General features: G+C 43.1%; 1 protein-coding gene across 1 annotated transcript in view; it reads left to right on the top strand.

Annotated features, from left to right (window-relative positions):
• The window catches only part of Cobl (cordon-bleu WH2 repeat protein), a 236,064-nt gene that overhangs the window by 98,215 nt on the left and 123,618 nt on the right, over positions 1-14,231 (top strand). The window contains exons 5-6 of the mRNA XM_032916836.1: positions 4,797-4,894; positions 8,907-8,981. Of these exons, the coding sequence (XP_032772727.1) occupies positions 4,797-4,894; positions 8,907-8,981 (173 nt within the window). The remainder of the gene's footprint in view (positions 1-4,796; positions 4,895-8,906; positions 8,982-14,231) is intronic.

Raw genomic sequence — 14,231 nt, 5'->3', positions numbered from 1 at the left:
AAGGTAGTGTAAGGTAGACGGGCTACCCTCCTGAAGAGAACGCTCTGACAGAATGTTACATCTAGTCACGCTTACGGCTGCTGATGCTGTGGTCCTTGAGATTGCCTCATACATGCTCTCCCAAGCTGTACCTCTTACAAGCACAGACCCAGTTACAATGTCTGTCTGGTTAAGTTTAAATTTGGATAATGGGATATTTTAGAGGAAAAAAGAATACAGAAGGAAAAGAAAGTCTCTTCTGCAAAAAAAAGGAGAGGGAAGGAAAAAGGAAAAAAAAGCTCTCCTATGTTTAGGAATGGGAGTGAAAGGCTTGCACCCCGAGGCCTCCGTTAGACACCACGCTTGAACATAGCTTGAAGAACGAAGTTGAACTACTCCCTGGAGAAGCCATGCAAGCCTGCCTGCTGTTAAGGAGAAGCCCCACTGTTCCCAGTTATCAGACATGGAAGCTGAAGCCTTCAGCAGGGCTAGGACACTAAGCCCAGCTCTTAGATGCCATGGAGAACATCTGAACACGAAATGACGCCGCCAATGAGCTTTTCTGCTCTTCACCGGAACTAGCTCCCCCAATGACCCCAGTACACTACTCACTGCTCTATTCCCGTGCCCCGTGGCGGGCAGGCCTCCAAGCCCAAGGCCAGCTGTATGCCTTTTACCTGTAACATGCCTCTTTTGGTGTCCTTGGTTACCAACCATCCTGCCACATGTCTGTACCTCACCCTGCTGACTGCCAAACATCTGAGAAGAAAGGAGAATTTCCCAGGGGGTGTCACTGAGAAGCCTTCTCTCTTCTGAAGCTGACTAGCAGAACATGCTAGGGTGTGTGTGGTGTACCCTTGCAAGAGGCTAGGGCGTGGGAGGTAGCCGCCTTTTCCTCATCTCAGCAACCGATGGAGAAAGGGGAGATAGCAGCTAGAGGTTACTATGCTGCTGGCCAAATGCCTCCGCTGTCTGGACACTGAAAGCCCAGCTTGAATTCCAAGGCTCTGCTGCCCCCTGTGGTCACAGCTGGCATAGCAGCCTGTTGCTGGGACTAGGAGGCTGGGCCTGGAGGTACAGTAGGCCAGCTCTGCAGATGGCCTTGTCTCTTTTGTGGGTGGTGTAAAGCCACGCTTGAGGCTGAGGGAGTAGTTGGATCTTTGGTTTAGGCTGCCGCAGACCTCCGAGATGTTCTCAATTTCTCATTGCCTGCCTTTTCCAGTTCTTCTGACCAAAACGCAGTCTGAGCCTTCCCTGAGCTGTCAAGGTACAGTGAGCTGACAGGCTGCACTCTGCATGGCTCCAGATGGGAGGGTGCACGGAGGTGACGTGTGTCTGTCAGACCTCAAAGGAACTGGGTTTGGCTCCAGGCACTTTGGAGAAGGGAGGGGGCTTGCCGGGTTGATTCGGGGTTATGATTTAACTTTTTAGTTCCCTGTTTCTGTTTTTGTTTTTAGACAAGAATTACCTTGTGTGAGAATTTGCTATGTGCCTTTAATCCATAGAAATCACTGAGACTGTTAAAGATAGAAATTGTATAGCTCAGAGTTTCAGGTGAAAGTGATGTGTACAGAAATAACATCAGTTCCTATTGCCTTGACATGATTTTTATTCTTACTTTCGTGCTCTCTGCCTAGATCTATCCTAGATGTTACAGAGTATCCACCAGTTTGGGACAGAAACTGTATCATAGAAATATAGGTAGGCAAAGGGTTAGTTCTAACTTGGCACCGTTATTTAGAAAGTCTCTCTCATATACATGTGCATACACATATTTATGAAGAGGCAGCTACATATATTTATCTGCATGCATTTTTACAAATTGGATAAGCATATACATATAAACATATACACATGTGAATTTTGATCTTTATGAGTCTTTTAGAATATATATATATATGCTAATATTCCTATGAGTTTTGATATTTGACAGAAAGTGTCATTTTGGTTGGCTAAAGTATGTGATAGCAGATTTGTCTTGTTTTTTTAAATTAATGAAAGAAAACACAGCATTTTCATGCCTCCCAATCTGCTAGGCATTGCCAGAGTGCTGAGGCCTATTGGCCCCATTCACTAACTCATCACCAACCTGCCACAATAGAATTTCTCATACAAGTACTATCCCTTAAGGAACACCATTGTCCTGAACAGGACATGCACATATATGGCCACTGTAGCCATCCTGGGAGATTCTGGTTGGGGATTTGGGCAGACCGGGGCTGGGAGAAGCACACTTTACCTCAGTTTCCATTACTCACACATCATCACTCACTACGGTCTAGCGATGGTGACTGCACCTTAGAGATAAGCTATGATGAGGATGCCCACTTGGACCACGTGGGAAGTCCCACCTGTTATCTTTCAGGGACTTGTTCTGGCCGTGACCTGTTTCTGGCTATCGAGCTGCCCAGTTTCCCATCTAGAACAACAGCTGCTTCGGACTTCCACCTTCCCCGTCTCTGGTGCCACCCAACTTAACCTTCATCTCCGTCACTTTAATGCTTCCAATAGGAAGTGCTTTCTTGAAGAGTAAATGTGAGCCTTGAACATTGGTGTCATGCTCACAGGCATGATCATTCGTCTTAAAGCACATGCTCTCCAGGGAAATCTGAGTGTCCACAGCTTATGGGCCTGGTAGGACAGCCTAGCTAGCTGTCTATGGAGACTTAGCCTGATGCCAGTGAGAGATCTCTCTTGCTTTGTTCTCACCTTTCTATGGTGTTTACCTAGTGTCAGGAACCTCATGTATCTCTGATCAATCCATAGGCAACACCTTTAAAATACATATTATCAGCTTGAGGCCTAGGTTGGGGCTGTGAAATCTGAGGCCCTACTACACTGCACAGCTGTTAGACAGTAGCAGGAGAAGCTGCCTTTCCAAACAATATGGTTCTGGAGCCCGGGTCATCATAACTCTTCTTTATGAGGTGGCCTCGGTCCTGTGACCAGTCACTTTCTATTCAGGGAGAGAAACGAAAGATTGAGCTTGCTTTCAATCGGTCATTTTCACGGCTAGTGTAGTGTCTCTCGTGTGATAGAAACATATTTTCTTTGTTTATCTATGGGTTTCTATAGTGTTGTCAGTTTTAATATATCCTTGTCATATACCATTCAACTGCGAAACTAATGTACACTAGAACTAGACGTGTTATGGCATGCCATAGTTTGGATATGGTATTAGTTTGTGGTGTAAGATTTTTCTCCCTTCCTAGTTCTACACTGAGTAAGGGGTTTGATGTGACTAACTTATAATTATGTGCGTGCGCCTGTATCTGCACAGCTGCATCATGTAAGTCCTTTGGTGTGGTTGCTGTGTGAATCAGAGCCCACTAATCTCCTTAGCTAAGCCTCTCTTGCATGTCATTAAGTGCCCTGGCCTGCCCAAACAGGACAAAAGCTTTGCTTCCTGCAGGATGGTTTAAGCATCCCTGGGCTCAGCTGTGGCTTTGTTGAGTAGAGAGTGCGTTTCATACATATTTTTAAATGCATTGACTTTTATGTGCTTCTTTGACTTAGATACGAAGCCACACATCATGACACCAAAACATGAATGGATGTTTGCTGGATCTGGGTTAATATACTCATGGCACTTTGTCAGATTCCACAAGGGAATATTTCCACCAGTGGTCTAGAGGTCTGGCTGTCCTGCAGTTTGATCTGGGAAAATTGATGTTTCTACCCTTTACAAAAAGACCTCTTGTTTTTGTTTAGTTTTTTTCGACTCTGTCATATCTTTCTGTGTTGGGAGAGAAGGGGCAGGGTAAGTGAAAGCCCAGAATAGGCAAATAGGAGAATATAATCTTAAAGAGGAAATGTTCTGGGACGGCAATGAAGACAACTGAGTGGCTAAGGGCACTTACTGCTCTTTCAGAGGACCCAAGTTTGGTTCCCAGAACATGGAAGCTACTCCCACACATCTGTAACCCTAGTCGTAGGCGATCTGATGTTCTCCTTGGGCCTCTGTGGACAGCAGGCATGCACATGGTACACAGGCATGTATTACAGGGACACACTCACACACGTGAAACAAGATAAGTCGTTTTAAATCAAATACAAAAGAAAGAAAAAAGCGACGACCAGACTCCCTGAAGATCGGGTTCAAACAGTAACCAAGTCTCTTTCACTGTTCCCTCATGGTCGAGGAAAGAACAGGGGTTTCATGATTTAATTAGCATTTTACCTTACTCAGACCTCCTACGGCAGACTGGTTTTGCAAAGATGTCACAGCCCTTAGAGCAATGGTTTCTAGTTGCACCTGCTGCATTTACAACTTGAAGTAGTCCACATGTTCGGGGAGTCCAAAAGGAGAAACATTGCCAGCCTCGGGTGAACTCTGGGAACTGAAGCAAGTGCAAAGCATCAGTCGCTTTCATACTGACTGTCGTAAATGACAGTATTTTAATTATTTCGGACTGAATAAAATTGCAGTTGAAGGTAACCTCACCCATCCTTAATGCTGCTGTTGGCAAACACAAAGCAGAACAGTTTGCACTAGGCCTCTGTTAAACGGCATCGCTATTGACCGTCCATTGATCCAGTTCTTTTCATCTTCCACAAGGAGGACAAAGCCACTCTCAGAGAGAAAAACGCTGCTTTAGTCGCTAAAAACCTGTATAAGAACGTCACGTGATCTCCTCTGGACTGGAGGGCTTTGAGGTAGCGCGGAAGGCTTTGAAGGAAGTCGCGATGATTTTCTTCTTAGAACTAACAGATTAAAGGATTCAGTTAAGGTTTTAACAAGTGAAGTACTTAATCTCATGTTTCAAATGCTGAAAAATAATAGTACTCCTTCTTTTTTTTTTTCTCCCCTCCTCCAGAAATGCTCAGGAAATCATCCCTTGGCAATGATGACACAGATAAGGAGAAGAAAAAATTTCTTGGGTTTTTCAAAGTTAATAAGAGGAGCAACAGTAAGGTAGGTCACATGCGAGGGACTCTGGGATCTAAAGGAGTTTCTCACAGTGTTTCTACTGCACCTGCCTTGGGATTTTAAAAAGTAACTGTTTAGTGATACCGAATCTTCACTAGAGGCTTCAGGCAGTTATGTAAGGGGAAAGTGTTTTACGTTTCACTCACTGGTAGAGCCGAAAGCCTCTGGACTCCTCAGCCACATCCTGCCGGGTACTCCCATTATTACAGCGACACTCAGTGCACAGCTTCTGGGGATGGGAATGAGTGAATCTTGCATTATTAAGTTTAAACATCATGGTCAGTGTCCATGCAGATGACTCCAGGTTTCCAGCTTAAAGTAGGAAGTCTGAAGGGGTTGCAGTCAGGATCACTTATATTTGTTCTGGAACTGCCCCATTTTCTGTAGTAAATTTTTTTCTTTTGGTTTTGCTTGTTTGTTTGTTTTTGATTTTATTTTATTTTTTTTACCTTTTTAACATGACTGAAATCACACAACATTACAATTGGTTTTTTATCTTGCTATTCTTTGCTCAATAAGTCTTTATTCATAATAACGCAATATTTTGTAGTGATTTAAAATCCTACTGCGAAGAGTTAAAATGAAGAGCTTTATTTTTCTATCCAGTTTAAAGAGCCTCAAAATCATAAACACCTTCCAGTTACCTGGCAAAGAGCACAATAACACCATTGTATTCTTTTAATAAGTGGAGCATCTGTTCCTTGCTAATAACTATGGCTCAAAAATACAAAGTTGAGGCTAAAGCAATAGCCCACTGAGTAAGAGGAGTGTTTGTTTGCTTTGCAAGCACGAAAACAAGTTTGTATCCCCAGCTCCTCGCACAAATCCAGACACATGTATGTGAGACACACATATAACCCACATACACCGATTTTACGAAGGAAAGAGTAAGGTAAGTAATTGACATCCATGCCACTCTCTGAAGTGGGACAGGCCCTCCACCCGTGAGGCGAGAAGTCTGTCAGCTCAGCCTTGTAGACTTGCACCTCTGTGCTGCATACACATCAGCCAGCTCTTTCCTTCAGAACCTGCACTCTTAGTATTACGACTTACTCTATGCTTGCTGGTGTGGTGCTAAAACCTAAGGGGCTTTGCCTGGTGTCCCAGGCTCTGCCCAGCTGTGGTGGCAACGGGCACCTTCTACTAGGCTGCAGCATGAACTTCCAGACATCGAACAGCAAAACTCTTGTATCTGTGGGGCTAGCACGGCCTGTTCTTCCTCCTTCCTGAAGCCTTGTAATGGTTTTCTCATTCCGCTTTGTGAAGGATGAGGTATATAATTATATATTCTGTGCTCTTTATCCTGTTTTTCTGTGTCCTTTGAAAATCTGTGCTCAGAGTATGTCTCATTAGTGAGATCTTTTTATTCTTAAGTAGCTCACCACCCCCTCCTCCTGTTCTTCCCCTTCCTTTCCTTGGCCTCTTCCTTTCATGTCAAGTATAAATGAAATTAAAGAATCAGAATTCTTCAGGGCTCTTAATTGTGTTTTTGTTCCTGGTATTGTTTAGATGAACTTGCTGGGACTGTGTTTTCTCCCGTCCCCTTGGTTACCAGTTCATAATAAAACTCTTAATTCCCCATCCCTCACCTTAGATGTAGCTGATTCTGCAACTCCCTCACTGAGAGGCAATCCCCAGCAGATAAAGCAAAATATAAGGGTAGGAAAACATTTGGTTTAGCTCATAAGGTAACCGAAAGAAGCTTGGGGTTTAGAGACCCTCTAACTTCTTTTATTTTAATTGTTTTATTTATTTATATTCCAAATATTGACCCCCTTCCTGGTCCCTCCTCCAAGAGTTCTTCACTCCGTGCCCCATCCCCTTTGACTCTGAGAGGGTGCTCCCCACCAACTCCATCCATCCCCCTCAGCCCTCTCACATCCCCTTTCCCTGGGTCATCAAGTCTCTACAGATATAGGCACATTCTCTCCCACTGAGGCCAGACAAGGCAGCCCTCTGTTACACATGAGCTACAGGCTATGGATCAGCGCATGTATGTCCTTCGGTTGGTGGCTTAGTCTCTGACAGCTCCTAGGGGTCCACGTTTGTTGATACTGTTGGTTTTCCTATAGGGTTGTCATTCCCATCAACTCCTTCAATCCTTCCCCTAACTCTTCCACCAGGGTTCCTGACCTCAGTTCAATAGTTGGCTATAAGTATCTGCATCTGTCTCAGTCAGCTACTGGTAGAGCCTCTCAGAGCACAGCCATGCTAGGATCCTGTCTGCAAGCCTAACACGGCATTAGTAATAGTATAAGCATTTGGTGGCCATCTATGGGATGGGTCCCAAGTTGGGCCAGTCACTGGTTGACCGGTCTTTCCTTTAATCTCTGCTGTATTTTGTCCCTGAATTTCTTTAGACAGGAGCAATTATGGGTCAAAAGTTTCGAAGCTGGGTTAGTATCCCTATCCCTCCACTATCTACTGGAAGTGTGGAGACCTTCTACCTTTTGACAATGGGAAGGACAAGCACCAGGAACCCAGGTCCTGTCAGGGAAAGAGTCACTGTTGATGCACAGTCTGCCCTGCTCATTAAAAGAATATCTCATTATGCAATAGCTTGTCTTTTCTGCCTTGGACTTTTAGGGTCATTTATCACTTTCTATGTACCTCATCTTTCATTTATTTCTGCTTTATTTAAATATATTCCTGCTCTAGACATTATCCACTTACTTAGCCTTGTTTCTATTGGGTTGCTCAGTGTGTGTGTGTGTGTGTGTGTGTGTGTGTGTGTGTGAGAGAGAGAGAGAGAGAGAGAGAGAGAGAGAGATGCTTCCTAGCTCTTTGCCTCTATCCTTGCTATAATTAGAGATTTTTGCATGCTGAATGTATCCTTACCTGGTGAGAGAGAAGGTCATCATTGTCCATCAGTATGGCCAAACACCTCACATCTTGATAGTTCAGTCCGTTCTAATACTAGTAAATTCGAGAATGAATCCCTAAGTCCTTGATGTCAATCCTCCATGCACATCGCACAGTGCTTAGCAAAGTGTGACTTTCAATTTCTTTAACTATCAAAAGCACTTTGAGTAAGTAACTTTAAAACGGTTCTTAAAATCCCGTGACGCGGTGACAGACAGACAAGCTCATGCCTCAGTACGGCATAAAATCAGAGAATGGGGACTTAGGAAAGCATTCAAACTGAAGTTGCGTTCTAGTATGCTGCCTTTAAGGAAGAATATGCATAGGTGTCTAGGTGAGTGAATGTGTATGTTAATAATCTGTATACTTTAATTTGGGCTGGGGCAAGTAAGGACAAATGTTTAATATTTTAATTTTTTAACACATGCCAATTTTGTATCGCTTTTGACATTACTCATTACTCTCAAACTAGTTGTTTTAAGAACATACCTCAATTTCAACCTCAGGTCTAATTGAAAGCACGAATTCTTGGGTTAAGTCCCTAGGTTCTCATTAGGAGGCTAGGGAATTGAACTTTCTAATTGGCTCTCCCTACCTGATTGTGCAGCTGATGGAATAGTACTGTTTGCCCTTTGTGGATAGAGAAGGAATCAGCTGTTTGTTTGGTAAATGGGTTCTGTGTATCTTCAATCCGTTAACTATGGATCAATTAAAACTTCGCTATCTTTAAAACCTAGTTCACCAGTTGATTTACTATTCTAACTTTGCCAGATTCCAGCCACTATTATTTCTAAACTGAATATTTTTTTAAATAAAGAAATGCTTAGGGGGAAAGAACAAAAAATAAAAGAGGAGAAGACAAGTTTCTTCCCATGAGTTCTGGACTCAGTAGTTGATTTTGGCGTGAGGGAGTGCTTTGGGTAGGAGCTGTTTCGAAACACTGCTCCAGATGGAGGAGTGCGCATGGATTCTTCCCTCTGCCTTGCTTCAAGCTTGGCTTTGCTGGTTTTCTGTTGGTTTGTTTTGTTTGCTTTCATTTTTTGATGTCTGCCATTGTAGCTGCTAAGGATGGCTGCTCTTGTTGGGCTTTATTTTCTTGTCGGAGTTGATGGTGGGGTGCATGTCTGTGTTCTAGGCTGAGCATCTTGGGCTGTCGGGCGCAGATAGCGACGAGGATCCCTCGAAGTCAGCGTCTGGAGGGGACTTGAACGTAAGTACTTAATCCAGCGGGTGCTTCTGCTAGCCAGGCAGCATCGCAGGTAACAAGAGTGAAAATTAGCTCCGGTCCACGCCATTTTTCTGTGTGCTGCGTGTGGTTGCACGTGCTTGTTTGGCCAGTGTTGGGGATTTCAGCCTCTACGCGTCTCTAGTCCACTGAGCATGCGCAGGAGAACCCTGCAACGGACTCCATAGATTGACACTTTCTGAAACTTTCCCCACACGCTACCAGACGTAGGCCGATAGTGGCCACTGGGATTTATTAAGCTCTGTAACTATACATTGTCCACAGAACCCAGAAAGAAATCTCTTAAATGACTGTTTTGTTTAACATTTCAAAATTGGCATCTAACATTATAAGTTTCCTTATAATGTTAAACACCCAAAACAGCATACATATTGCATCATATAAGTACTTATATTTTGAATACTTTTAGTAAAAGCCTGACATTTACCTCTAAAATTTATCTAGACAGGCGTAAGGGGATGGCTCAGTGCCTGGCATCCACACACAGAGATAGGAATGGCCGCTTTGTCTGCCTATAACCCCAGCGTTGGAGGGTAGAGATAAGGAGATCCTAGAAGCTCGAAGGCCAACCAGTCTAGGTGAGAGAAGCTGTCTCAAAGGAAAAAGGTAGGAATAACAGAGCAGGACAGACAGCGCTCCTCTGGCTTCTGCTCACCACTTCACTATCCTTTACACACGTGCACATGTGTACACGTGCACGCTTGCACACAAAAATTACCTGGGCCAACTCTCCGTGGTATTAACGATGCCGCGCTGACACTCCTAGTTGCACATCCCATCTCGTTCTATCCAGTGTGGTTTTGATACTTGAAAATACCTTTTAACAACTTGAAATAAAGTCTGATATAGAAATACCCATCTACATTTTTTTTTCATTTCTATGATTATACGGCTTTAAATGAGAAAACATTTTCACAGGTTGTTCTGTTTTCCTGAGACAGGGTTTCTTTGTGTAGCCCTGGCTGTCCTGGAACCCACTCTGTAGACCAGGCTGGCCTTGAACTCAGAGATCTGCCTGCTTCTGCCTCCCACGTGCTGGGATTGTGGGCGTGCACCACCATCCCCTGGCTAGGTTACGTTTCTATGACAATTTCAAGATAATTTAAAAATACGAAAGTCGTGGCTATAGAATCATTAAACCCAAGGAGTAAATTTTTCTTGCCGACGTTTCTTAATAAAATGAATGATGAGTTGTCTTTTGCCCGTTTCACAGATCCTGAAGAGACTCAGTATTAGTTCAGTATATCTTTCCACGTGTGCTGATGTAAACCGAGAACATTATGTATGAATTGTCTATAAGGGTGGAGCAATTTTACCACATCACCCCTGTTCACTTCCCTGATGTCTTTCCACACAACACCCCGCCAAGCAGTGATCTATAATCAAAAATTACCTTCCAAATTTGTTCATGGCCAAAACTTGAGAGCTATTAGATTTGTAGTCACACTGGAACAGTGACTTCTGGGACGTATAAAGGAAGAAAAAGCTGTGTTAGCATTTGTCAAATGCTCATCATACTCACTCTTCTTTTGCCAACGGGTAATTTCTAAACTATATGTTTGAGAGAGTTGAGGTCTTTGTACGTGCTACTAGGTTTGGCAAACAAACTCTTAATGATTTGTATTTTCATAGAGTGTAAAGTCTATTTTTTTTTCAGTCAAGAATGTGGAATTTTATTCGAGAACAATCTTAGGCTTGTTTTTTGTCTCGGTCTGGGTTCGTGAAAGTCAGCTCATTCAGACTGAGGAAAATGCCTGCCGTCTAAGTTAATTGGTACAGGGAGCCCTTATTGTCGGCCTAAGAAAAAGTCAAATCTACCTCAGTTACAAAAGTCCAATTACATCTTAAAGTTCAAGGAAATGAGTGAATATGTGCCCCTGGTAATTGTGCACTTCTGTCTCTGAGCACAGCTGGGCTGAGACGTACCGGTCTTCTGTGTGCACTTGAAAACACAAGTCACTGCTCCGACCTCACGAGCTCCCTCCTCTTAATGTCCTCATTTTAATGCACTGTGGAAACCAGACTTCCACCCTCATTGTCGCTGCCTCTTTCTGTCAAGTAAGAATGTTTGAAATTTGGAGGATTTAATGCAATTCCAGAAGCTCCCCTGGGCCCAGGGGACACACACTTGCTTATGCCTTTTCCCACACAAATTGCATCAGATTGAATAGAATTAGGTAATGATTTTAAGGAGACCTCTTCTGCTGTAGTCTTAAGTATGTTCCTACGTGAACTAATTGCATCAGCCGGGCATTGTGTTTGCTCTGCTATTAAACAGACTTAAGTCAACAGAAGATGTTCTTTTTGATGGCCATAAATGCATTACTCTGTAAGGCTTGTCTTTCATCAACCTGTTTCATCCGGGAAATGTTGAAAAATATCTTCTAATATTTCGCACACTCAATAAACAAACTTCTTATGTTTGAGCAGGAAAGCTATTATTATATCCAAGGTCTTGGCACCTCACACATATTCGAGGCTACTCTATAACCAGGTAGTAACTCTTCCTACGTTAATGAATGGGAGCTTAATTTTGTAGTGAGCATTGCAACTCTGTGTGAGCTCTTTTGACGTACGTAGAAGCATAGGAATATAGTCATGATGTGCATGGCTGGCTGGCTAAGTGAGTATATGGATGGATGGATGGATGGATGGATGGAGAGATGGGTAGGTGAGTCACAGATGAGAGAACCTAGGCAAAAACTTCATAGAAAATGTCCAAAGCATTTTTGAAAATAATGAAAGATCCTTGAAAATACATGTAACTGTAGAACTGCTTATGAGAGCAGAGGCCACACTCTTGGACAGGTTATTCAGTGCCCTTGTTCCAGTTAGGTTTTGTTTTAGCACCAGTTAAATTAACTCTAAAGTTAATTATAAATAAAAACTTAGTTGGAAAAAGTTAACAAACAAGAAGATCCAGGAAAACCTGAAAAGCCTGCGAAATGGAAAGCCTCGCCGATCTTTCCAAGTAGGCTTTGCAGCTTTGAGGAGAATTCTAACTGTGAGCAGTGGTGCAGCAGGAAAACGTGGAGTCAGTTGCAAGGAAAATACAGTACGGTCAGCTCAACAGCAAGGGCAGTGGGCATCAGTAAGTGGGGCTGGGAATGACCACGAAGACAAATAAAACTTGTGCACATCTCACAGCAACCGCCAGAACAAATCCAAAGATCAGAAATCTACATGTTCATACTGAAACCTGGCATGTGACCAGCAAAACACACACACACACACACACACACACACACACACGAATACTTTTCTAACTGTGTCTCCCGCCTCAAGTTGTGCTAGTGAGAACATTAATAAATTTGACTGTGGGGGGCAAATCTTGCATAGCAGCATGAAGAATAAAGGCATAAGAAAGCGATCCAGGGAAAGGGAGGGGCGGCGAGAATAAACACGAGTGTGAGAGTCGTATAAAAACTGTCAAACTCTGAATATCCCGTGGAGAAGGCATCTTTAAGGTGCTACGTTGATTGGAGTGCATAGACAGGGCAGAGAGAAAACTGATGTACGTGGCATATAAATTATTTGAAAATAGTTGAAGTTAGTCATGAGAAATACCGTTTACCCTTAGAGCAAAACTCTTTTATTACCTACTAGATAACAAAACTTCGGAGGTTTGCCCATCACCTCTGCTGGCTAATCTGTAGGGACTTACAAATGCGTTACTGAGCAGAATGTAAAATGCTATCGCATTTAAAGCGGAGAATAGTGTTATCTAGCCAAACTATAAGTCGATTTATTTATTTTTTTTACATCAGGAATCCAGCAAATAGAAATCTATTGGTCACAAAAGCTCCTTTGCCAGAGTTTGTGGTGATGCAGGAGGCCATTTTTGTGGTATTATTTGTAATAGCAGGAGCTAAACACCACCCAGGGGCCCTTCAGTGGGAGACTGAGAGGTTAACCAACCATGATTCAGTATGACCGAGGACTACAGAATAGTGAGGGAAGGAAAAGATGATTACCTACGGATGTGGAGTATTCTCTGGGATATGTGATTTCTATTAGAAAAATCCACGTGAAATAATATACTGTTAAAAAGGGATAATGTAAAACAAAGTCTATAACTGAACCTTTGATATGCGAGGTTAGCCGTAGATTGTGAAAACAGTGGAGGCCCTAGGACTGAATGGCATCTAATGAAATGTCTGCTACCCAAACCCTTCCTGACCTCCATGGTTAGCCTAGTTGTATGATCTCTGTTAAATCTTCCATTCACAGACAGAAAGACCCTACTTTCAGAGGTTGATTATTGATCAAATCTGTCAAATGTATCAAGTGCCTTTGTGTATTTGGTACCCTTTCCAAAGGTGACAGAGCATTCCTTAGAACACCGTGCTACCATCTCTTGTCACTTTGCTGTTGCCCACTAGCCTGCAAGTACACCCTTATCTGACCGGTGGGCAGGATCCAATTGCATCAGCAGTTGGGGTCCCAGGAGTCCTCACAGTGTTGTACATTTTCTGTTTTGAACAGTTGAAGGCAACTAGTCCTCCTCCAAGTAGTACTACATAGACTGAGAGACTACCAAATATATAGATCCAGTGATAAGCTACAAGTGATCCATCCCTTGATTTCAAGTGTTTCCAGGCCCTGTGCATGACTGTTTATGGCTTTACAACCTATGTGGTAATGGCTTTGTGAGTCTTGAGTGCTCCTCTCCCTTTGGGCTTCTCTGAGCTACTGCAGGGCTCAGTACCACCCACGGGAAGCCTACTGAGCACAGTCCAGTAGAACCTTATCAGGGAGGTTGCAAAGATTGTTGATTGCTTTTTTTTTTTTTTTTTTGAGAAGCTTTAAGTAGTTTATTATGCCTATGACACAAACAAACAAACAACAGTATCATTGTAGACAGATGGTGGTCTGTGTAACCCACTTCTCAGGCAAATTCAGCTTCTGTAAATCGAAGTTTACCTTCTTCCAAGATTTAGCTTCCTTTGTCATTTGTATCTCCTAAAATGCACTTAGCACCTTGCTAATCCCTCCAAATGCTTCTCTTGAAATCCCACACTTTCCGGGAAGCTCCTCTTTCTATGCCCACGGAGGGGAATGTCAGAGAACTTGTCATTAGTGAAGGGACCCCGCGCAAGGCCCAGACCTCGTTTAGAGTCAGCCATGAGAGATAATCTACCTGTAATAATAATCCCCATCATCTGGTTAGAAACAGTTTCTATAAATGCACCAATCTCTAAAATTTATTAACAA

Source organism: Rattus rattus, chromosome 11 (genome assembly GCF_011064425.1).
Source record: "Rattus rattus isolate New Zealand chromosome 11, Rrattus_CSIRO_v1, whole genome shotgun sequence".
Taxonomy (NCBI): Eukaryota; Metazoa; Chordata; class Mammalia; order Rodentia; family Muridae; genus Rattus; species Rattus rattus.
The sequence above is the reverse complement of the archived record's forward strand: the minus strand, read 5'-3'. Positions and strand labels throughout refer to the sequence as shown.